General features: G+C 33.9%; 1 protein-coding gene across 1 annotated transcript in view; it reads right to left on the reverse strand.

The window, feature by feature from the left end:
* Positions 1-26335, reverse strand: part of SPEF2 (sperm flagellar 2) — a 73748-nt gene that overhangs the window by 5159 nt on the left and 42254 nt on the right. The window contains exons 23-33 of the mRNA XM_041419454.1: positions 25772-25946; positions 24823-24982; positions 22659-22760; positions 20931-21069; positions 19534-19775; positions 7753-7859; positions 6574-6756; positions 4525-4617; positions 3739-3912; positions 322-510; positions 57-179 (exon numbers count right to left, since the gene is read on the reverse strand). Of these exons, the coding sequence (XP_041275388.1) occupies positions 57-179; positions 322-510; positions 3739-3912; positions 4525-4617; positions 6574-6756; positions 7753-7859; positions 19534-19775; positions 20931-21069; positions 22659-22760; positions 24823-24982; positions 25772-25946 (1687 nt within the window). The remainder of the gene's footprint in view (positions 1-56; positions 180-321; positions 511-3738; positions 3913-4524; positions 4618-6573; positions 6757-7752; positions 7860-19533; positions 19776-20930; positions 21070-22658; positions 22761-24822; positions 24983-25771; positions 25947-26335) is intronic.

Raw genomic sequence — 26335 nt, forward strand, 5'->3', positions numbered from 1 at the left:
TGCAAATTTAAGCATGTATGCTTACAAAGTCTTTGGTCCCAGACAGGAATACTTACAGGTAGTTTGTATTCTTGGCATGTGTTAATCAAATTTTCCATGAAAGGATGCTTCAAAAGGAGTTCAAATGCAATGGGTGTCAGATCTTCAGCACCTAATTCTTGGTACATCTTGATGAAATGCTTTAAGTAAAAATAATATGTGGTCAATTTCTTGTAAAAAAAAAACAAAAACAAAAAAACCTGTGGAAAAGCAAAGATCACAGCATATTTTTTTTAACATATGATTCAAGCTATAAAACCATCCTTGAATCAATCTGCCTACCTTATCATAGCTCTCTGCCTTCTCCAGACTGCTAAATCTATGCCAATCTTCATCTTTATTTCCTCTAGTATGAAACACTTTGAGTAGAGATGCCACTGAAATAATTTCTTCACCTGTGTAATTCAAGACTTCTTTTTCATCCTCTATTAAAGTCTTTTCATTTGACAATATGTTGGGACTTGAAGAATCCTAAAAATTTAGGCACAGTTATCATACTTGGGGATAAACAGTTTATCAGTAGATGATCGATTTCAGTGAAAAAAACCAATTAAGAACCAATGGATTACAATTCCAAACTTCAGTTCTTACATAACAAAAGTCTTCAACTTAAAAAAAATTATCTACTTCACCATAGGATGGAGGAAAAAATCCTGACAGTCCAGAAATAGCCATAATCTTGGCATGAAGAGAAATTGAATAGATAGCTTTTTCCAGGAATGTGGCCAACATTGCACAGAAAATCCAGTATTTCTCAGAGCAACAAAACATTAAATATTTAATAGTTACTAACTACAATACCAATAAATTTGTGTTTATTTAAGGAGTAAACTTGGTAATTCTGGATGTTCACATGAAACAAACCAGCATGAGTTTTCTAGTCCAAATCCAGTCACTGCAAGAACTCTGTTTTGGCCAACAGTTAACTAGCTCTCCACAGAAATAGGAATTTTCTAGTTTATGCAGAAAAATTAAGTTTACTTTAAGCAAGCAACTAGATAATTTTATAATAATTTTATAAATAATTCTCTTTGGTCAAAGAGAAAAAAACCCCTAAAACTAAATAAAAAAAACCTGCTGCAGAGATTTGTGAACACAAAGGTGAGAAAGGACGTCACATAGGTGAACAGTGCTTCGACTAGATTACATCACAATGTAGACTAACCACTAGCAGCAGGAATTGCATGTAATTGAACAAACCATTTCTTTCCCCATTAGGAGGCAGAGACTGCTGAGGTTCAGTCACACCTGTGCTGTGTGCCTTGGGCCTTAATGCATTTAATTTTGAGCACAGGAGGGGTACAGTCATTTACATTCTTTTTAACACACAGTAATCAAGGTTACAGAAATATCAGCACTGAAGTTTTTTGGTCTGTCATTGCATTGCTTACACTAAGCTGTGAGACCTACACAACCAATAATAACATTATTTAGACATAAAATGAAGTTAGTAAAAGAAGTTTCAAGAATATGTTAGTCTGAGCTTCTCTTAACAACATGAAGGCTCCAGATGTACTTCTGCAGGCAGATACCAATGAGAAGATGTTACAATAGCCAGCACAGAACAAGAAAAAGAGAAGCAGCAAATTAGGTGAAGTTCTGTAAGTGCTTATGTATGAGCCAGCTGCCTAAGGTGTAAAACTTCTTAGAGATGAGCTAGATAGCTCTTTATATTTCACTGATGAATGTTACACTGATAATATTTGCTACATTTCCAGTACCTGGAGTGAGAATTGAGATATTTCCATCACATGTAAACAGCCACAGGGAAACAAAGGTTTAGGTTCTTAATTTGATGCTGAAACCACTTTCAATGTCTTCAGGACTCTGTGTATTTGATGCTCCCCTTCACTTGGCTCAAACCTGACAGAATATCAATGCACCATTTCCTTTTCCCCACCTTGTGTTTGCAGAATAACCTTCATGAAATTCTGTCTCTACTAAAGAGATTCTGTCTCTACTAATTGTGTCTCTACTCTCTCTCATTTACTTCAGTGGTATGGGATTTCTTTTGTTGCCTTCTGTCCATACTCAACATTATCATTTAAGTGCATAGGCATGGAACAAAAAGGCATTAAAAATTTAAAAAATGAAAATATTTAAAAATACAATACTAAAATGATGTTTGAAAATCAGTCCAGTGATTCTGTGCACCAGCCTAGACAACTATAAAGTTAAAGAGAATCCATATAAGCAAGATTTGTTTAACATCTAATTCTTGGATATTCCTAGGTTTCTGAGGGACTCTCCAAGGTGAATTAGTCACACAATTTGTCTGTTTAATACACTGTGGGACATAGATCAGACATAGCACAGATTCACAGAGTCAATGCCTTGAGTAAGAAAGCAGGCATGAGGAAATGCTCAGCTTAGAAGGGACATCCCTTTCTTCTCAGAGATCCAGTTAATTCTGGGCTGAAGACAAATGCTCCCCTTCACTCGTGACTCACAGCCTTAAGAATTTGTTGACACATAGGTGATAATGCCAGTCTCTTACTTATATACCACCAAATTTCCAACCAAACAGATGAAACCAAGCAGAAAATGGCAAAGAGGAGAACAGGTTGTGTAGCTTTATATCCAGTGAGATGAAAGTTAGAACTTTTCACCAAAATATGGGAAATAAATACCACAATATCTAATTGGGACCACTCCGTGCTCTCCTTCTTCCTACAAAATGTGGAAAGTATTATTGTCTTATTGTCTCATTCAGTCTCTCCAGTGTACAAAAACTCTGTTATGCCAAACAAAACACAGGGAAGTATAGTAACTTCTGTCATCTGAAATTATAAAACGCTATTTTGCATATGTAGATGATTACCCTGTGTAGTAAAATAATGCCTTTTCTATGCTGTTTCTAGAAATCTCAATCATACTTTAAGTTCTGGGCAAATGCTGGAGTCACTGTGGTTGCAACAGGGCAATAAATCATTTTATTATCTTGAACAGCAACCTCTTTCCAAAGTGAGTACAGATAAATAATTTATATCTTAAAAAATAACTTATACTTCAATAAATATAAGTATTCACTAATAAGTAACTGATGCATGCAGTGGACTAATTCCAGTTTTGAGACTTTAATAAAAAAAACATACTTCAGAAATACTAATAATGTTCAAATGACTAGTTTTCTTTGATTTAACAATGCATGCATCATGGCTGAAAAAATAGTTTAAAAATTATTTTGTATGAAACAAATTATTATTATACCTTCTGGTTTACAGATAAACCTAAACAATTGGAAATAACATGACAAAGATGCATCTGGATACCCTAAAGAAACGTAGTGGAAAATAAAGTAAGACCAGCAATAATACCCGGCCTTACATCTTGAGATAACATTACTGTAAGTCACACTGCAGTCTAATTCCAGAGGATTGACAGCTGGTCAATGAAGCAAAAGAATTACTTCCATTCATATGCACAAGGAGTAATCACCAGTAAATATCTTAAACTTTCATTAATGGCAAGCAAATTTCCAGACTTTTGAAAGAATCCTTCTGAGTATTATTATCAATGCAATATTCCCATGAATTCAGTTAGACTACTTGTAAGGATTGGAGCTACCCAGGATAAGCAAATATAGAAAAATATAGGTAATTTATAATTTGAAAGTACTACTTTCAAATTATATTATTCTATTATATATTATTCTAATATATTAATACTATTCTCTAGTATTTTTCTGTAATATTTTACCACACATGGAAGGGAAGCTTTCTTTTTTCTGTGAATATATGCTCCAGTAGCAATGCTAAGTGCTCTGTATACACCTTCAACTGGATCAGAGTGGGAGGCGAAATAAAGCAGCATCTCAGTATAGTCCAGCAGAGCAGGGTCTTTTTTGGTATCCACAAATAAATGGAAGAAAAACTACAGAAGGGCAAAAAGAAGCAAATTAATTTCTATACGTGAACTTAAATGAAATACAAATCAAGGACTGTAGAGAAAAGCATGAAATACAGTAATTACTGCTAATAAGAGCTACTCTGCTTAAGAGCATATTGAGACTGTACAAACCAAGGCTGTGATAAATCATAAATATGTGTTAAGTAATTCAAGGAAAGAGAAATTGAGTTTCACAGAAAAGACAGAAGTTAATAAAACCTTGTATCATGACAAATATGTTCAAAGCATTTTTTGTATTCAGATTATTATTAGCCCCCTCTTTCATGGAAAATTCTGTGAGCTCAGATGCAGTGATAATTTGCCTCCCATTCTTTACAAAGCTGGTTGCTGTGTAGCAAAATTAATGCCATTCAACCAAGAGCAGGAGTAATTAAGTCTTTCTGAGCAGACTATGATTTAGAATGCTCAAGGATGACTCTTGGATTCCTCTCTACATTATTCTGAAGCACCACTTGACCTGAAAAAAAATCCAAAAAAATGCAGCATTTATTGAAAAAAAGAGACCCAAAAACCTCTGAAATGAGACCTATCATGTTTGAATAGCGATTTCTTCAAAATACCGATGTATTCAGTTACCTTTATGAGGTATTTTAGCCTTTCTAAAGACACAGGTTCTTCGCAACTTTCTGTTATGCTTACATCTTCATTTCCATTAAACCATAAGCCAACCTGATTTAATAAATAAATAAATAAATAAGTTTGCTTATTTTCATACATTGAAATAAGGTGGTATTAATACTCTAGCTGTTCAACACAGAGGTTACTAAGAGCCTAATTTCTGAACTTAATCAAACTGAATTTGTTGTTAATATACAATGACGAGAATAATTAAGTAGCTGTTTGTATGTTGTAACAGATACTTGAGAAGTTATTGAAAATCAAATAGGATAGAAGTGAATGTATGCTTTTGAAAAAAGTGAAAATTAACTATGTAGTTGTAAATCTATGCTGCTGAAGAAGCAGAATATGATATGGAGCTTCTATGCATGTCCTGGTTTCTTCATATTAGGACATCCTTTGCTAACCCCTACAGCTTTTGTCCAGACTGTACTTTTAGAAGAAACTGTCCATACAATTGCCTGTGATGCAGGATGGAGCCACGGCTCTCCCCATGCTTGCCTGCTCCCAACAAGATGACCAAGGGTCCTACAGAGCCAGAGCTACAACTGTAAATTAAAAGTGCTCAGAACCAATCACGTAGTACTAGACTCTAGACACAGGAAGGATCAGCTATATCTGGATAAGCATGAACAAACTTCCTACAGAAAAATTAGCCTCTGTGAAACCACATCAGGTTGTACAAACAACATCACAGCAGGGACAACTCATCACCATTACCTGGAGATGGGCCCCAGCACTGTGTAGTTTACCACTGTAGGTGCAGAGAGAGAGGACAGGTGGAGCAGCTCAAATTCACAGTGGGTTATTCAAACCAGTTGTTTTATTGCATATTTACTACCTTGTAATACTGAAGTGATTAAATTAATTGCTCGGTTAATATTATATTTGCAATAGGATCCTGTGATAAAAATGTACGTTCTCGGTCTGCACATCTTGTGACTGCTAGCTTATTTGCAAACTCTTCAGCAAAACTTAAAACAATAGAAAGAGTAAATGCACATAGAACTACAATTTTTGTGGGTTTTCTGGCTTTGCAGAGTTTGTTTCTTAGAAAGTCTGTGGTGGGCAGGGATTGGCAGGTGCTCCTGGAAGTTTTAAATTAATCAAAGAATTTCTGAAAATTACAAGCCTCTGGACTAACACAGTGTTTATTTATTCTTCTTTAAAAACCAATGCTACGTGAGTGGAAAACAAACTACAATAAAGTTTCTATGAAATGTATTCAAAACAGTTGGAAAATTATATTTAATATTGCCAAACAAATACAGAAACTGGCAAGACTGGAGTACCTACAGACACCTATATGTGTATATATATATATACGGTAGATATATATATATAGTATAGCCCAAGAGAGTGAACTAGCAAGTATCTGTTAGTATTCTAAATATGGTTAAAATGCAAAGTAAAAATAAGTGAAAATGAGCAGAATTTGGAAAGAACAAAAATGTAGTCATAATACTCTTTCTGAAAAACCTTGTTGAACTGCGTGACAATTCAAACAGAAGTTGTCTTCAGAAAAATTATCAAAGAATTTTATAATTTTCCATGTATTCAAGGCTTGAGGACTGGTCATGAGAAAATTAATTATTGGAAACAATTTAATAGAAACATTTAATTAAAACGCAGCTGATGAGATGAAACTAAAATCCTTATTTTTGCCTGGAGCAAATTATCTTACTCAGTGTCAAGTAAGTTAATAGCCATCAAAGTGCACACAGAATGGTTTCTTTAAAACAGAAAGGATTTTCACTTGAGATTAATTTATGGCAAAAGTAGGAAAATCAAGTTTAAAGTATGTTTAATTAGCCTGATTTGTGGAATTATGGACAAGATACATATTAGGCCATCAATTTCCTGAAAACACTTTTCACTACAAAGCTCCCTCAGACCTAAAGCATTTAAAATGCAGACTGAATTTCTCAAGCTGAATAAACCAAACAACATATCATTCAGGGAGTTTAACAAAATAAAAATTGATTGAAAAATTAAAAGGATTATAACCTGTAAATAGTGTTCCTGTGTAATGAAGCCTGATCCAGTGACATCAACAGACTTGAAGGCATTCAGTGTTTGGAGGAGTTGTGCCACAGAGGGCATTGGCCAAGGCTGTGCTGCTGCCAGCAAGAATCTGCGCCAGTCGGTAAGTTTTGAGTTCACTGTGAATTCAGATGCCAGATTTTCTAACTACAAAACCAAAACAGCAAATATTGTCAAATATGTACATAAACAGTCTTTCAATATCCTATGTCTCCTTAGGTATTTCCTGGGGGTTCTGCAGTGAGGTTTCACTCAACAAAATAGGCCACAGGCCACTTTGTGTCAACTGCCATGTGCAGCTGATATTGACTCAGTTGAGTATTTCAGTGCCCAAATAGGCATTTATATATACCTTAGCTTGAGAATTTCCTTTTGTAAGTAAGTCCTTTTTTCCACGATAAATTTAAAAGTTTCATGTAAAACTGGTTATTTTAAGGAAAGAAAATTCTACTATTAAAATAAAGATAGGATTTATAAACACTGAAAGTTCTCAAAGAATACAGAACATGGGATACATGCACATTTGGTCTATTAATAGACAATATTTGACTGATAGCTTTCGTTGAATAATTAATTTCCTGTGCTGAGATTAGGTTTTATATAGTCAAGATGACAGACATGACTAGTTTTCACTAAACTCTCTGGAACTACACCACTTTAACATTAAAATGTTTTACTCATGCACTTAATCTGTGTAAAGAATATATGAATAAAGTGATGAAATCATGTGAAATCCAATTAAAATCTTAATGTGAATCATGGTTTACTGTCAGAAATAGTTATTAAAACATGCTAACACAAGTAAATATTTTCATTCTGTAGGTTTGCCAGTAACATCTGATGTTTGAATCTGAAAGAGAAATTAATTCAGTATGGAGGATTTGAAAGTTTTCATGTTTCTAAATCTGAAAACCTTGGACGGCATCTTAAGGACTAATATAATTTGCAAATTGTAAATAAATAAAGTGCTGACAAAATGTCTGGCACAGTGACTTCCATGATCCTTCCCTAGTGAAACAGAAGAATTTTAAAGAAAAACTGATAATATCTTATTATTATCTTCATTTTATCATAATAAGGACAATGCTGCCTCTCCTACACAAACCAATACTCCAGTTGAAGAGAATACAGGGGTTCACTTACATCTGCAAGTGTTAAATTCTTCCATGCATCAGGAAAGCAATTTATTCCAAGATTCAAATTAACCAAGTCACTAACAGCTTCAATAAATAATTTCTTTGGTAAAAAACCTAATAAAAATCAATATAGAAATCTGTTTAGACATTACATAGACCTCTTCTTAAAAAAAAAAATAAATTTTAATGGCCATATGAGAAAGTTATTTACTTTCCTATTACGCACTATTGATAATGCTAATATTTTCCAAACCAAACAAAATCTCCTTATTTAAAATTAATCATATGTGACCTATCTAATAGCAAAAATTTCAAATATTTCACTGCACTGCAATTCTTCTGGTACTTGCCCTGATTTGCACTAAAATCACTAATCTATCCTCACATGGTCTGCACTGACAGTTAATGAGCATTCACAGACACCAATCTCTCAGAGTTCTGTGTATTGAATACCTACCAACACTTTCTTCCACTCTGCTTTATTTTAATCTATCATAAATCCATCTTCACTCTTTGAAGCAAGTGTAAGCTAGAGAATAGGGTAGAAAACATGCACTGTTGTCTGTTGAATTCTGAAGCAAAATTCAACTGTTTGAAAAGCTTCTCAGAACTCACATGTGGGAGTTAGAAATAGCTCCATTAATTTTATTTTTAAAGAAATCCAAAGAAAAAAATCAGTTAAGTGCAGCAAACCCAATTTTTTTTAAAGCAGGAATAGATTTGCTTATGAGCAAACTGAAACTTCAAACTTCATGTATGGGATCAAAGCACAAAATTATGTATAAAAAAATTTAAAAACAGATATGAGTCTTTTCTTTCAGAAATGGACTTTGCTGGGTCAGTGAGAGTTTGCTGTAAAACCTCTGCAGTAACAACAAAAAATGTAAAATAAGTTTCAAATTATTTAAATTTTGAGAGATAAAGCTGATTTGGTCAGGTTGTGATCAATTCCATGGCATCAGAACAGGAGTTTTCAGATTACCTTTAAAAGCAAACACAATCAGTGAAATGCTGGGAAGACTTACTTATTCTTTTCCTTTTTTCCAGTCAAACTTCTTGTCCATTTGAAAAGGCAAAGCTGTGCACATTCTATGGCTAAGACACTTTGTTTGAAGTGAAACAGTGAAGTGAAATTTAGGTTTATGAAACAGCTATGTGATAGCAATACAAAGAATGTATTTGAGTATTAATTTCATTGTGTCATTATTCAGAATCAAGTTGCCAATTTGAATTAATAGTCTGCATCTCTGTAGACCTGTTTACCTCCAGTCAGGAAAACCAGGATTAATTCCCTCAGCACATCTTAATACAGCAGAGAAATCCTATACATATATTAACTTGGAGAGAAGAGGACAAAAATAGATTTGGGAAGTTCAGTCTGTTGGGACAGGAAGAAGGAAGGGAGAGACACCTGGACTTGAAGCCTTCATATCCTACCCCCACATTTCAGCATGAAATTAAAAGCTGGGGAAAAAATACTGTCAGACTGGTAACAGTGTTCTGATGTCTTGAAAGTTTTTGCGTTATCTGCATTGAGAAAGTACACATTCTAAAAATTGTGATAATTCATGTACTGTTTCCTGAAGCACCTTGGATTGCTAATATAATAATTTTGAGGTAAATGGAAATTTGTTTTTTTCATGAAAGCTTCAATGAATCAGATTATTTCCATACAGCACAATGAAGCCTGCATCACAGGAGCATCATTACTGGGACACTTCCTCTAAGATTCCATAAACCAGGTAATATTTTAGTGATTCACGGGGAAAATAGGCTATGATGCATGAAGGAGCCATTGAACAACAAAAAATGTCAGGGAAAATTTTTACAACTTCTTTGCAGTATCAGATTTTCTAATGCTTTATCACAAAGAGCCCAGCTAATAATATTTGGCTTTTGTTAAACATTTCCCTTTCCATTTGATCACTGGCAGTCTAACTTAGCTTTCTGTCACAACATCTTATGTTTTAAACTGTTCAACTCCCACTATGATCTCCTTACATGAAAATAAAAGATGTAGTTCCTCTATTTCTTATGATTTTCTGACTTCCTGAAATGAAATTTTGATTTTCTTCACAGAATTCTAAAAGGATACTAATATCCTCATAACACTTTTTGTGAAGCTACCTGACTTCAGAAACATATATTGAAAGTATGAGGGACATGGAATTTAAAGAACTTATCATCAAAACTTAGCATCAAGAACTTAGCATCAAAACAAATGTCGGAGATGGGATTAAAAGATTGCAATCTAAATCACAACTTACATAAACTATATAATTGTTTATATTAACTATAGAATTGCTGATGAGCTGTAGGGCAATTTTTTTTACTTTACCACCTCCTCCTGAAACATCTGATGAGGGACAATTCCAGAGTTATAGTAGTTCAAAATCTTCAAATGGACTGTGACTTAATTCCTCCTACTGATATATGTAGGAGAAAGGAGGGACTCTCAGAGAAACAGAGGAAATCCCACACAAACATGAGGGATGAAATACATTCCTCACTGTGTTTTTAGGATCTTTGCCTAGACTTAGTGGATTCAGGTATATATTACAGAGAACAAACCTGGTTTTGAGTATCTGATTATAATACCAAACAATAGATGACTCATGACTTCAGGTCAAGGGCGGTCAGTGCCCCATAGTCATGGAGAGATGCTGAGAGTGGGCAGCAATACAGATGGTACGCAGAAAAGAATACTGGTGTCTGCAAATGGTACTCTGCAAGTGGTGAAAGAAAATAATGTCTCCTCAGAAGGAAAAAGGAAGACAATTCCCAGAACTGGCTTTTTCCACTTAGAAAGACTCATTTCAAAACAGGTATGCTCTTTACAAAATCCTTTTATAAGTACAAAATAAAAGAAACCAAACCTAATAAGTTTTAGCTGAATAATGTAGGAGATTGAATAGCAAATGAAACGTTTTTAATTAGAAGGAGCAGCAGGCATCTTGTAAAGAGAATCACTATTCACGAAGATTTTGAAAAACTGGGGAGATGGTCAAGGTCAGTAAGTAAGTTTCACCAGAAACAGATCAAAGTACTTTTTAGAAATTGACTGCACATTTTGATACATTTATTACACTGTACATAAAACAATTCCAGAACACACTTCTAGCACACTGGAGAACAGTATTAGCATTCAAAGTGAACGTTAAAAATTGGAGATAAATCTAGAATAAAAGGACACTATCAAATAAAGAGAAATGTCAAGTGCCCCACTGGGCTAACATAATGAGCTGAATAAATGTCCCAAAGGGAATCTTACTGCCAAAGTAAAATTTCTACGGAAAAGTCTCTAAGGATTACAGCAGATTACAAAAATAATAATAACGAGAAAGTACATGGGAAGTTATTGGAAATAATCCCTTTGTGTTTTTTTTTCCCCCAGATGTTAAGGCTCCTGCTATAACACAACTTTGGAAACTCTAGATCAAGAAGGATGGATGCAAACTAAAGACTGCCCAAAAGAAAGCAGAAAGAATCATCACAGGTTTAGAATATATCTCCTGAGATGTGAGGTTGAAGGAATTCTGCTACTTTCATGGATGAAGAGTATGAGAAAACATGCCCCCACCATGCATCATAGAGGTGACTTCAGTGTTACAGATACAGAACCACAATTTTTTGGTTTTTCTTTCTTTTTTTGTTTTCACCTGTTGGACATCCTTGAGATGCATTTTCCAACTTTTTCTGATCTCAGTATAGTTAAAAATCTCCATTTGAAAACTTTGAGGGGAAAAAAACCCTCCTGGTATCATGTGATTTAAAATAAAACCCTTGAATTCACAATTCTAATATATAACAAGCCACATATCTAATAAGGTAATCCATGAAATATATATCCTGTTGCTTATTAGGCAAAGTGTATCTAAACATTTTTTTTTTCTAACTGCAAAATCACAAGTTCAGATATTTTATATAATGCACAGTACTGATCTCTATTTCTGACACAGATTAACTCTACTGGAGTGGACCAATATGCTTTAATGAGGAATTCCTGCAAAACCTACTCAATTTCTGACACATTTTTTATACCCAGAAGAAGCATGAACATCTATGCAAAACACCGAAGACACTGTATGTGTGTGTGTGTATATATATATATATATATATATATATATATATATGTGTGTGTGTGTGTGTGTGTGTGTGTATTTGTGTGGAATAGCATAGCACAGTACACAGAGTAGCTTAGGAGTACAGTAGGGTGTGGGGTATTGGCATTACTACATACATTTCATATTGAAAGTAGAGTTATCTTAATTTAGCAGATTGATTGATTGATTCAAAGGTGAATGACCTCATATTCATTTCTCCCAAATCACCTGTAGTACATCTTCATTTGCTGTTGGAGGAACCAAGAAGGGTCTTTAATGATTTAATTTTAGCTATATTTTGATATAAATCATTGCTATTTCCTTAATGGTAGAAATATAGTCTGCTGGTATGCTTTACATTTTGAAATTATCAAGTAGAAAGGTGCATTTAGAATATGTAGAATTATGAAAATATATATTCTCTAAACCATACTCATTCTCAGCTCCTAAATTAAAAATCAAGATACAGTAATCTTATTGCAACCCTTACAGATATTCTTACAGGGAAATAAAAAGTAGTTCAAGCTCTGAAGCATATTAATCACATCCTGTCTGTAAAAGTACTTGTTATGGGAAGACTAATTAGTGCAATTAATAATTAGGAATGGGAAGATGGATATGTTCTGCCTCTGTAGGGAAGTTTTCAGAAGGACATGCCTGAGAAAGGTCAAAAGGTTAAAGTTTATCTGGTTTGCACATTCCATCAGGGTCTGTATAGGGAGAGCCAGATTTAGCAATAGCATGGTATCTTCTAAAAATATTTTCTACTCTACCCAATGTTATGGAGTTCATGCTCTTCAACATCTGCTCAGCAGAAGCTGTATCTGGTGAAGCAGAACTGGCAGCTTCCATGCAGGTAGCCCAAGCATGAGCTTCACTACTCTGGTGTGTGTTTATAAATTCAAGTTTGAAGTCATCAGTGCCAGAACAAAAATTATGAACATTTTCCCCCAAATCAACATTATGTTTACGACATGGTACACAAAACATTATTCCCCTTTCATCATCATATTTTAACCAGGAATATTCTTTTAGCCATATTTTTGGAAACTGGTGATTCCTCTTTGTTTTCTGACGTTCCAAATCTTTCTTCTCTTTCCCTCTGTCACCAACTTCTCTGTTGCTAGAAGAATTAGTCTTGCTTTTAAATTGCTTCAGTGCTTTTATGGCTATAATTTAAAAAGAAACAACTAAATATAAAATATTTTTTATTTTATAAAATATCAGTTATATATTTTATATTTTTGTCCATTTTTTTCTTGTTAATTTGGGACTAGAGTGTGACTTGAAATGAACAGCCATGAAAGAGAACAAGGAAAGCAGACCTACTCTTAAATCAATTGAAGGCTACCAAGGATTCTTGTAAGAAATGGTCAGTTTTGATTTTGACTATTAAAATTTTGTCAGAGTATGTAACCCATGAAGTGCAGCAACATCAATGCTATTTTTGAAACAGAGAAGAGCAAAGTTATGAAGAGGAATTCAGAATGGTCTTTTAGGTAAAACATCTTCAGAAAATAGTGCTGAAATCACAAACTTATAATGTCCATCATACCTGGCATCAGCAGAAATGTTACCTTGGAGCAAGTCTTTCAATACATAATCAAAAACCTGACACAGAATGCCTAAGATGGTTATGTAGTAGCTGACACGATCTTCTTAAAATGTGTTTGTCTGCAAATGACATTATTACTTCTTTCAGAACTGTATATGCATTCTTAATGACTGAGATTGTTCTGACCTTTCCCCAAATTGTTCTGAAGATGGTCATCCTTGTATTTTGTAGGAGCAAATCCCATAAGCTGACATTTTAAAAATGATATTTCTAGATCCCATTTATCTCCTACTTTTGGCCAGTAATTTAATGATTCTTTTAGTATACCATTGCCATAATTTTAGGACTTCAAAAGGAAAGCAAGAAATAAGCAAGAGAAAATGCACGCAGAATGGAAGTAATAAAATGAGACATCTATTTGTTCACTGGGAAATAACAAAAGTAACACCCGGTAGATGACCTAACATCTGACTCTCCCTCCTTATTGTGATGTCTACGTCAAGAAGCAAAATTAATGAGTACATTAAGCTAATCACAGGGAGAAATGCTATTTCTAGTGCTTTAAAAGGTCTTGAGAAAAAGAGTTTTTGTATGCCATTCTTTTCTACTTTAGAAGAAGGTGCAAATTTATATATATATATATATATACACTAAATAATTTGTGAGAACTGATTGTTCCCATTGTTGACAAAAGCAACAGTTTGTTCCATTCTATTCTAAGCATCCTAAAAGGCCATAATGTTAATAAAAGAAGTTAGAAACACGCAGTTTAAATACATTTACAGTGTGAATGATTCTTGTAAAGAACTTAAAATCTGAGGTAGCAGCTGTGGTCCACATGGAAAGAAAAATGAATTGTCTCAGGAGGTTTTTCTGACATGTGCCCAGTTACCATAAACAGAACCGAAAAGAGGAAGAGAAATATTCCTAATACACAGTAAACATTAAAAACTTCATTAGGCAGACACAAAACCACAAGGTAAGGTGAAAAAGAGATGGAGGGCTGGAAAACTGGACCTGCAACTTGAGAAGTAAAAAGGGTATAAGGGACAAAAACATTCTAACACCTCTAGAGTGCCTCCTCCTTCTTTAGGCATAAGGATACCTGTGGAAATGTGCTGGTGATTAGGGAAATAGGGATCAGGGTAGACCTATGATCCACTATCAGGGATAATATTCCCTGTAAGATTGGCCTTCAGTGTTTCCAACATTTTTTTCAATTGACATGGAGAAACTGGGAATATAAGAAAAGCTGGGATCTGTTGCAGTGATGCCATGGAAAGAATGGAGGATAAAAAAGGAAGCCAGCCTGTACTACATATGAAGCAACCTATGAAGCAACTTCTTCACATTGTTATCAAATGAAATCAAGAAGAAAACCAATGTGGGAAAAGCTACACTAAGCAGAATTGTTTTTCATTAAAATTTTCTTAAAAGGCAGTATCATTCCTTGATACACACAGTGACTGGCAAGCCTTTATATGTTTCAATAAGCAGTGCAGAACTTCAAAAAAAAAGGAAAAAATATATTTAGTGAAGATATTATGAGCATAAGTTTACACTACACCCTGTGAACCAGGTCTGTGACATTTTAAATGGAACCTGTGACATTTAAAGAGCAATCACTATGTCTCAGTTATTAAGGCAGATATACAAAAGAGACTATTTCTTAGTGATACACCAGTCAGTAGAGTATTTTCTATAGGCACTGTATAAAAATATCTCCATAAACAGATGTAGTAGAAAATCTCTATTAAACATTCAGATTATACATTTACACAGGCAACAAAATATTAAGAGACTGTAAACTTATACTAGAGATGAGAATGATGCTACCATTTATTCCCTCATCATCAAATTTTACCAAAACATTTGAACAGATTAATATTCCCTTATATTTTCACTAAGAAAAATATTTCCATAGCAGTTCCTGACTAGAGCTTTGGATAATAATCCATTGTAAATTACACAAAAGACTCTGCAGAAATTTTATAAGGATGAATGAGTGAAATATACCCTGAGGGCTGAATTACATTCTTTTAACTTAAGGACTCTAAAAAGGTAATAATATGGGATACTTCTACTCTTAGATGAAAAAGATGGGAGTCTTAAAAATGCGATACTTTTCATCGAAGTTGTTGATAGACTCATCACTCTGTACAGTCAATTTCACTGTAAATATTTCCATAATTTATTCACTAATTATTACTGGTGCTGCTATATGTCCAATCTTCATTAAATAGCAAGAATTGGGATTTTAAACTTAGAAGCACTGAGAATTAAGGCATTTTTGTTGCTGCACAGATGTAGTGAGGGGTGAGGTCCTCTGTCATGCTGACTGAAATCTTAAAATTGTATATATGTGTGTAGATATATTTTTTTTCAAATGCACAGAAACAATACAAACATGTTAAATATGTTCCACAGATTTCTGAAATTAAACGACATACACGACTTAGTAAGAGACATAACAGGAGATGTAAATTAAACTATTGGTAGAATTGCTAAGTTTTTACCAAGAAAGAGATACTTCCTCTGCCCACAAACTTAAAAACTTTCATATTTTAAAGTCTTAAAAATAGACATGGAAGATAAACAGTCTTTAAAAGATGTAAGTTAGAGATGATGAAACTATTCCTATGCTCTCTCTATGGACTTCAGTCTCTATTTGCATCAAAGTCAGGCAATTACTATTCTTCAATTGTTTCTACAACAGTGCTTGGGGAAAGAAAGCATAATCTGTAGACATTATTCATTGTCATCACATAATCCTGACTCAATAAAAGACTACATTGAAAAGGTAACATTTCAGCTGAACTACATGCACACTTCAATGTAACTGTCTACTCCAAATCTACCAATACTGTAAAATTCAATTCACAAGTTCACAATTTGAAAACAAACAGCAATGCAATATGGCCATTGGTTGTCCCTTGTGTTTACATCTTAGCAGACTTATTTGACAGTTTTATAAAAAAGCATTTAAAACATTTTTGGTTATTGGATATAGAATCTTTTTTAACCTGGCTGGTGTCTATTCTATCTAATTATAGAAAAATTTTTATAATTAAACTGAAGGTTCATAAGGATCATGCCCATGAAAAAAAAAAAATTAAAATGCTCCTGTGTGATTCAGTCATAAGATAGAGAACAAATGTGGCACAGAATCTACTTTGATCTGCTTGGTAATGCAAAACCACACCCAAATTGCATTCTCTGAAAGAACTTTAGAAGAAAAGGGAGACATTCCATATATATGCTAAATGAAATGACAAGAGACATGGTTATAGAAGATCATAGTGCTCAAGGAAATTAAAGGGGATGAGATCTAATAGATATTTTAATTTTGTTGATGAGAAAAGCATGCATTCAAAAAGACTGGAAGAGATAAAATAAAAAAGGTAATGTTATTAGCTCCATTTAAGAGTCATCACAGCTCTTCCTAAGAAGAAGCACTCTGAAGGTAATATATTAGAGCACTGTTAAAAACGTGATCAAAGAGTTAGTGAAATTAATTAGTGTTGACTTTGGGCAATAGCACTTGGGATAATAATAAAACAAAAAATAAACTTCTTTCCCAAATAAAGACTGTCAGTAGGTAGGGAGGTCCAGCACAGGCTGGTTTTTTGTCATTGGTACTTAGAATGGAGAATAATGTGCTTCCATGGAGAGCCAAGTGTGCAGGACAGCAAAAAGTTGTCTGTGAAGAATCAGCAGTTCTTTAAAACTTTAGATTCCTAGGAAACACAAAACTGTTTCATAAGAATTTTTCCATAAATATCAAACATTTTTGAAGTATACTGGCACTCCCACTTTTATCTTTAATTTTGGCAATTTATTAAATATATTTTGAAAATATTTCCTTTTGACACTTGTCAAATATCTTGTGACAAACCTGTTGACATGTTAATTTCTTCTAATATAATTACCCCCTCCTTTGTTACTCCTTGTTTGCTTGCATTTCTAAGTAAAAATATTCTTCATGTAATCTCCATGATGCTTTAGAAAAGCCTAATTTCCAATTTTCAGAACAACTTCAGGAAATTTATTATTTACTACTACTTCTATTTCAGTACAAGCAGATAGGTAGATGTATTCTATTTAGACTTGCCCAATAGCCTATGCCACAAGTGCTTTTTTATGAGGATTTCCACAATGAATACTGAGAGATATGCTGGAGGAGGTAAGAATAAGAAAAAATAAGATGTTTGGCAGCAAATCTAGATCTATTTGGAGGTTCTCCAAGGCAGGGGCTTGTTTGTTACCTTTGGGTATCTCCTTTAGAGATGCTGTTCAACAATTTCACTGCTGCTGTGCTGGGTGCTTTAGTGTTTTCCTCTCTTTTGTTCAGTGAGAGACTAACTACTGAGAAGTGTATTTTTTGTTGACCATTCTATTGAAAAAGGGGAGACAGAAGCCTATGAAAAATTTTCCTGATGCTTTAGAAAAGAAAGGAGTATATAATGAAGTGAAGGGGTCACCTTAGGAACCTAGGATGTGATTTATCTTGTCTTAAAATGTGTAAGAGACTGGGGGGAAGTATTTTAAAGATGACTTGCACAGCTTGTGCTTTCCATCCTATTTCAGCTATCCAAAAAAGGTAATAGTCACCAAACAGAAGATAAATACATGGGGTATAGGACATTATTTTAAACAATAATTCTTTCCCATTGTCTCAGAGAACAAGCAACAGCATTCTTTTACAGTCTTGTGACTGCTAAGACAAAAAAATCCCTTTTTCGGATAGTCATGCAAGTCATGTTGGGTCATTTTATTGAATACAATATTATTAAAAGAGAAATACTGTAGAATGATAAAGACTTCGATTGTTTTCCTGCTAATTATCACAAATTTATGAAGAAAATAGTTGTTCTGTCCTAAATATGTCACAAATATTAAAGTTTGTAATAGAAAAAAAATTTTTAAGTATCTTAATCATGAATGATCAAAAACCAAAAAAAGCCCTTTTAAGTGGAAATACCAAGTAAACTGGTATCTGTGTTTCATTCTGTGGCACTGCAAATGATCACAAACACACAGATTTTTAGTTTCGTGTGCATTATATATGCATTACTATCTGCAGAATAGGTCTCTACAGAAGATTTTGAAATGCTTACACACACATCTACATTCTTAGACTAGAGATAACATGATATGCATCTCTCTACAGAAAAACTGTCATATCTTTTTCCCTAAAGTGGTTTTATATGCAAAAGGAAATTGGAATTGCTCAGTAAATATACATGAAAAGAATTTCCCAATAAAGAATTAAACTCGACTTCATTGTGCCTTTGTGGCCTTATTACACTGGAAGAGTTAGATCTTGAATTGTAAGCACTTGTTTACACATTGTATTTCACAATTTTACTGGTAATAATATTAACAGTATAATTTTAATATGGAACACTGGTAATGAAACAGTCTGCAAATACATGTGTAACTACTTCCCATCTCAGTTTAAAACTGCCTTACCTAAATTACTTTGTAACATTTGTATGGTCCCAGAAACTATTACAAGCCTTTTAAGGCATCATAAGCCTTAAGTTCCCACAATTAGGGGGTAGAGACACAATAAATGAATGTTTAAAGGTAAAAAAATTTCATGTCTGAGCTAGTGCTTGCACATCACCCAAACAACAGGCACACATTTACTTGAAGAATATAATGGTTCATATTTAAAACACACCCTATATAATAGTTCAATGAAAATACTGATAATTTTAAAATTGTGTTTTAAAATATTATAGCCTGAGTTCACTGAGCTCTCCATTAGTAAAAAATTTTAAAACATGCATATTTAAATAAAGCAAGCATGATACACACTGTACTGAAAACCTATTACAGAGACACCTGTAAGAGGAATACTAAACATGTGGTCTTGACAATAAAAACCCCTAGGAAAGCCATTAAAAGCTTTCAAGTGGTCTGTTATTTCACATTTTCAAAATCCCCCCACTATGACTTTGCTTTTTTATGTAGCAGGGTCTTTAACTGTAGTATAATCTTTAACAATATAGATAACTAATGTTATGTTTAAAAATACAGACAACTAACTAAGCTCCCAATTACTCTAGATTTTAAGCAGATAACCAAACATTCCTTCAGGAGTTAAAAGGAAAAAAATTATTACCTTTAGGTGCCAGCTGTAGAAATTGCTTATGAAGAGTAGCAAGTTGTGAAATAGTTAGAGTACTGCTTCCAGAGGTTTCTATGCGTTGAAATTCTGGTGGAGGAACAGGGTCAGGAACAGGGTCAGGAACCATTTTCACATCGCCATTGATGAAGAAATCTGTTCCTTCTAAAGTCATTTCATATAGGATTTTGCTAGAACTCTCAATATGATGTCGTGCAACCTCTACCAATTTTTCAACACTGAAAACATACATACAGAAACTCATTAATATAATACACAGTGTTAACAATGTAGTTTTAAATTTTAATATGCTTATGCTTTTAAAGTTTTCCTAAAGTAAGAATTTCAAACCCTCTGTGTGAATTCTGTAACTACCAAAATCATTATGAAGTCTACTCTTCCTCTGGCTGCAAGAAATCTTTTGACTGTAGTCAGAAATTTATACAAAGTCAGATTTAAGACACAGAAGAGACCTGATGGAAAAACATGGAAGCACTTCCTAGGTTAGCATACTGGAGAGGCACATGATCTCCTCCTTCAAGTGCAATGAGTACAGTTTATACAGGGAAAGACATCAGCTGTCTAAAATGTCAAACACAGATTTGGCTTGGAGTGTCAGGTCAAAGGATATCATATTCCTTAAATACCGTCTTTGTTAGCACATGTCAGGAGAGGAAATAAAACTGGCTGGAAGGAAGAAGCTTTGCCTCTTTGAGCTAGTGCCTGTTAAAGCCTTCACAGCCTCCATTTATGCCTCTCTTCTTGGTCATGCCCTGACATGGATCAAGCAGCACTGTCCCAGGTATGATTCAAAAGTTATTATAAGCCAGAAATACTTTGCAAAGGCAAAGTTACTTCTTTCCTTTAGAGAGGAAAAGCCCTTTAATGATACAGACATTGGTCATTCTATGCCAGATAGTCTAATGTGCTATAGCGATCCCAAGTACATTTTATTTACTGGGACAGAAAAAACTGTGAAGGAGAACATTTTTGTAATGGTCCTTGAAAAAATTTTGAGAAATGTAGTATGTGGTGATAAGAACAACAGGTGGAATTTTCCAACGTGTGTAAAAAACAGGAAAGAAGCTACTGAAATGATACTGAGCTTTCTACTGAATACAATAACTGATTGTCTGCTCAGTAATCTGCTAAACCTGTAGTCAAGAAAAATAGCATAGCATGATATTTACCGTTACAGCTACAAGCAGAACCTTTTAATCAGCCAAGAAATGAGTTACTAGCATTCAGGTTTCTAAGATAAAACTATGTGAAATTATTATTTTCTACATTTTTTTACTAAATTACTTCTATCTCAAGACACAACTATATTTACTACCTTAATCCAGGTTAAAAAAAAGAAAAAAAAAATCCTGTTTAAAATTGATACAAGTTACCTTGATTTTTCCTCCAAGAAGGTGGATCCAAGCCACTTTTCCATGTCTTTATAAGCCTCTTCTGCTTTCAATTTTAGATCCTCAAGAAATGCTAAAGCTTTTTCTTTTATAAGTTCTAGTCGAGATTTTGTGGCTGCCTCTGTTTAAATGGTAAAGTCATAATGAATAATATTTATAAAATGTGAGGAATGTTCTCAGTCTAAGCAGCTAACGTTCAGCATATTTAACTGTTTTTAGCTAGAAGTACCTTAGAAGATACTTGCTGCCTGGCTAGTCACTTTTCTGTAGTACAGTTAAGGCTGATGTAATTGTGGCTTCTGTACATGTTCTTTGAGCAGCTGCTATCAGTATGTTAAAGAGGTAAGTGCATGACAATTTTTGTCTCCCTGTATTTTCAGAGGTAGGTACTGACAAAGCTGCTATCTTAACACTAACAGAATAAAAGGCAAGGTACATTGATGCTACAGAGAAATTAAATATTAAAGCAATGCTAAAAACTTAGAAACTATACACAACTAGTGCCTTTGCTAGACTCTCTGTATCTGTATAAATGAAAACCACAAGTTACCAAAAGGCAGCTGGATAACAAATCTGCAAGCAAAACTATGATTCCCAAATACCAGCTATTTGCCTGTGCAAATAGGAAATAGAGTTCAACATGTTCAGCCATCCTTAGGTTCTTGGGGTTTTTTTATTAAATATAGGACGAAAATGAAGCGATGTCAAGGAAAACAAATACATGAATTACTAAAATTAATCTTCATGCAATTAGTACCTTCAAAGTTATTACTATTCTTCTCATTACCCCAAGATCTTGGAATTTTTATTCTTGCATTAAACCATGCTCAAAGATGTAGATATACAAGCATTTGGTCTGACTGGATCTACAGAAGGCTTATGAGTTTGTGGTTTGTTCAGTAACTGCTGTTTGACCTCCATTTTTCATAGTAAAATACTATGCAATAGTTAGCCTGCCAAAGAGGTACCATATGATGATGGGTTTGCCAACTGTTGCCAAATAGAATCAATAAAAGCTGGGTTCTATCTTTCCTTTAAAACAGTTTTTCTTCTAGTCTAAACTTATCTTAAAAAAATTCTCAAACCATTTTCAATTTGGGACTTCCTTTGTTTAGACATCTCTTTTTGGCTGAAATGAACCATTTTGTTTGAAAATTACTGGGTAAGACAGAAAAAGAGACAGAATGACTGAACAATATATAGATTTTGGAAGAGTTTGTCCATAAAGCAGTTTGGAAGAACAAACAAAATCTATGTCCTGCTGCTTGAATCCCATGTTGCTTGAAGAGGAGGGAATCAGAGAAAAACATCAGTGAAATACGCAAATGCCAAAAAATTCTTTCCCAGAACAAAACATTTAAAATACTGAATCCAATTCAATTGAATACTGAAGTGTGAGTAACAACTTATGCAAAATCTTTTCTCTCAAGATGAATATTTGCTTAGTCATGACAAATTAATCAGATGAAATGAAACAGAAGACAAAAGGAATGAAAATCTTATTACTACCTTTAGTATATTTACCACAGAATGACTGGTGATTACCACACCAAAAATATTTCATGATTTCTCCAGACACTAATGACTTGCCTTCTTTTTCTTTCTTATCCATCCATTTTGCCTACTGTCTCTGCTTAGTATTGACTATCATACTAGTCAAATTAGAAATAACAATCACCTATCAATACAAGTAACCCAATAGTAACATACCCTCATGTTTCAAGGCACTGAAATATTCTTGCTTTATTTTAAGTGCCAGTTCTTCTTTTCTTAATTCTTCTGGGTCTATAGAAGCTGGAGTAGCTTTTGCTCCTGCAGGAAAACAGACCTCTCAGTCTTTGGATTTGCTTGTAAATTTGTGTATAATGAAAAATTACATTTCCCACCTTTCTTGATGTGACTATTTATGAGAATGCAAAGGTGGATACTTAGCTGCCAAATGTGATTTACATCTGCAAGTCATGCTAGGGTTAACACTGCATGTAAATACCCCAGCATATACAACTGTACTAAAGTTGGTTAAAGAACATCCTAAATGTATTTCTGAATGGAAAATCATGACTGAATAAGTGTGCCTCTCATTTGATCCTAGATGGTCAGAATGTCCTGTTTGACCCTAGCATTTAGCAATTTATCACAAGCAGAACATAAATAAATGTCTTTTGAATAATACTTGTTTCTTCTGGAAGAAATTCAAGTTTAACAAGCTATAGTAAAACTGTTATGGTAGTAGTTACCATCAAAGCAGTGAAAAGAATTATGCTATTAAAAAAAACCCCAAAAAACCAGAAAGAAAAATGAGATCTGTTATCTCATGCCCCTGCACTTCCACCTTGTTTTGAGTTATTTATCTAAGATATTGTAAAGGTATTTTATCATGTTTTTAGAGATTGCATGGAATTCTGTAGCCACATGACTTTTACTATTATTGCTTTATCCTAGAAGAAAAGCAGATGGAGATGTTACAGAAAAATTATAATGATATCTGCATGATAAATAAGGTCAACACAAAACAAATGGTCAGTTCTAGAAGTGATGAAACTACATATGGTAAGTTGTATCACTCTGTTACAAGCCCATAGCCCCGTCCTAGGGAGTTCTCATGTTACAGGAACATGACAGTAACACTGTATTGGAAATGAAATCAAAGTTAGTACTTTAGCTACAAATCCATCAGCTCATACTTCATCTTCTGCTAGGAAGAATGCATGCTTTCTAGCTGCAGTTCTGGTTTTCTGATTTTAGATAATCTTGTACCAGGTCTGAACAAAAATTTGGTTCCAATAAGCAATCCATGAACTTCAAACTAGCATGCAACAGCTGCTGAGTTTTATCACAAAACCTTTCTAGAAGTCTGAAAATCTGCTATTCTCTTGGCTAAATTGAAATGCTAAACTAAGCCTAAGGCTCCCTGGGGCTCACAACCTGGCTATGTATTTGCAAGGCTATGCTTCTGTTCACTCTGTCTGGGCAGAAATAACCAGAGAGAGAGAGAGAGAACTGAGCACAGTACAAACAAACCTTCTGTCAAAGAAAAAAAATGGGCAGAAATAACCAGAGAGAGAGCACAGTACAAACAAACCTTCTGTCAAAGAAAAAAAGTTAACTGTGTTATGTACAATAACTCTGCAGTTACAGTTTTCTCATTTGGAGTACCCGAATTTCAGGCTACCCTACACCCACAGGGCTTGAACTTCTCTCTTGCTGTGTAGAATATCTTAACAAAAGACACAAAAGTTTAGGCTACAGGTCTCGCTTCCTAATGAAGTTATGACGTACTGCAGACAAAAGGTGAACATTACATAAACTACTATCTGCACAAGGAAATAGTTGTCAGAAAATGTATAAACAGCCTTGTATGCCACAATTTCTTCCAGCACATTGCCTGTTTTTCTCTCTTGGAAATAAATTTTGTGTTTACACCTGATGGGATAGATTCTTGCCAGGCCTATGTGCAAAGAACTACCTCAATAGGAATCTGCTCTTTTTTAGGACTTCAGCTGTCAAGTAGGCATAATTTAATATGATTTTATTTGACTTGATAAACTAGCTTTAACTGTTCCATTCCAATACAGAACATGAAGAAAAAATAATATTTACTTCCCATTTAGAATATTTTTTTCTACATATAACAACTACACATTTAAATAAATACACTGCCATTCAAAAACCTTTCCCCTCCTTTATCACTACCAGCTTTTTATATTGACATCACATAAATAGAAATAGAAATATATAAATAGAAATATATAAATATTATAAATAGAAATTATATCCATATCAAATGTGTTGGGTTATTAATTTCTGTATTATTAATATATTTACATTTAAGTTATTTCAAGCACTGCTAAAACAAAGCTTGCATTTTAAATACCTTTTTTTTTAGGAGGTGATTTGGAAGATGCCTTTTTGGCACCTTTGGTATCTTTCCCAGCTGCTTTGCCTGGTAGTTTCTGTGCAGCTTTTGAAGATTTCTGTTTTAGCTGAAGTTCTTGTTCTTCTTCCATTTCTCTAAACTCTATTTCAGCTGTTACCTTGACACCACAGTCACACATAGTACAGTACATAGTATCAGCTCTGTGCAACTACTTTTTTAAATAACCTATGCTTGCTGAAATTACTTGATGAGATGCAGACACATTAAAAAAAACAAAGGAGATATTTTAACTAATTGACTAAATTTTGATTATTTATCAAAAATAAAATTCTGCAGCAAAAATGCAAGACAGAGACATACTGAGTTTAATTCTTACAGTCACTGCCTGTGCTTGAGGAAAACATTCGAAAAGCAAGAATCAACAGTACAGAAAGCAAGCCTAGAGCTACATGAGAAGGGTGCAGAAATTAATTTATTTTAAATCATCAAAGAGAAAATAAAAATCTAACCTAGAAACCAACCATCTGAAAATCTTACCTAATTTACTTTAAGCTACATAGAAAAAAGAATGTAACCATAGGGTCTGAACATGTGAAAGGTTTGAGCAAACATTGCTTCACAGGATTAAACTCAATCCATCTTCTCACACTTCTACTGAGGAATAAGAGAAGAGTTTATAATGGAAGAAGATATATAGAGGTAACATTTGAAATATTCCTCAGTAATGGAATGAAAGGCTCAGTTGTAAGTATGGAGGTGCTGAAAATACAGACTGCAACATTTTCCTCATAGAACTACAAATATATTCCATGGAAATATCAGTGGTGGAGCAAGACATATGAAACTGAGATAATCAGTCCAAAGATTACGTGTTTAGACTGCCTACTGAATGGGGGGCTTTGACTGTACAATCCAGAAATCTTTAAGTAAATAAAACATTTCATACCATATCTGATACCGCTGTTGCTGCTGTTCGCCATGTATCAAAAACAAGATTTTTATCATCCCTGCAAGTTGTCACTCCACTTTCAGAACTCTTATCCTGAAGACTACTCTTCTTAGTTCCACTCTTTTCTGACTCACCACCTGGTGAAGGTGGTTTCCAAGAAACTAAAGGAATCCTCAAAAATAAAATATAAGGAATAATTTAGATACTGCTTTATAAAAAGTGTCAATATCTACATTGGTGAATACACTGAAAGAATGGAAATGATATTTTCAAAATTTGCAATAGCAAAAAAAAAAGGGACTGAACTTTCCTTATGACCAAAGGATGAGGTATGTGTATGGCCAGAAAAATGTCCAGTTTAAGTGCAACAGCTAAAAAATAATAACAGATAGATAAAACTACATCAAATGGCTGTGTGATCCGCTGATGAATTCCACATTCAGACACATTACTCAGATAATTTCTAAATTCACTCTGATTAAGTTAAAAAATCAGGTGTTATTACTGATGGCATCTTCTACACTATGAAAGTATCAGCTGGTATCCCTCATCTTTTAATAT

The sequence above is a fragment of the Onychostruthus taczanowskii genome, unplaced genomic scaffold, assembly GCF_017590055.1.
Source record: "Onychostruthus taczanowskii isolate IOZ18803 unplaced genomic scaffold, ASM1759005v1 scaffold108, whole genome shotgun sequence".
Lineage (NCBI taxonomy): Eukaryota > Metazoa > Chordata > Aves > Passeriformes > Passeridae > Onychostruthus > Onychostruthus taczanowskii.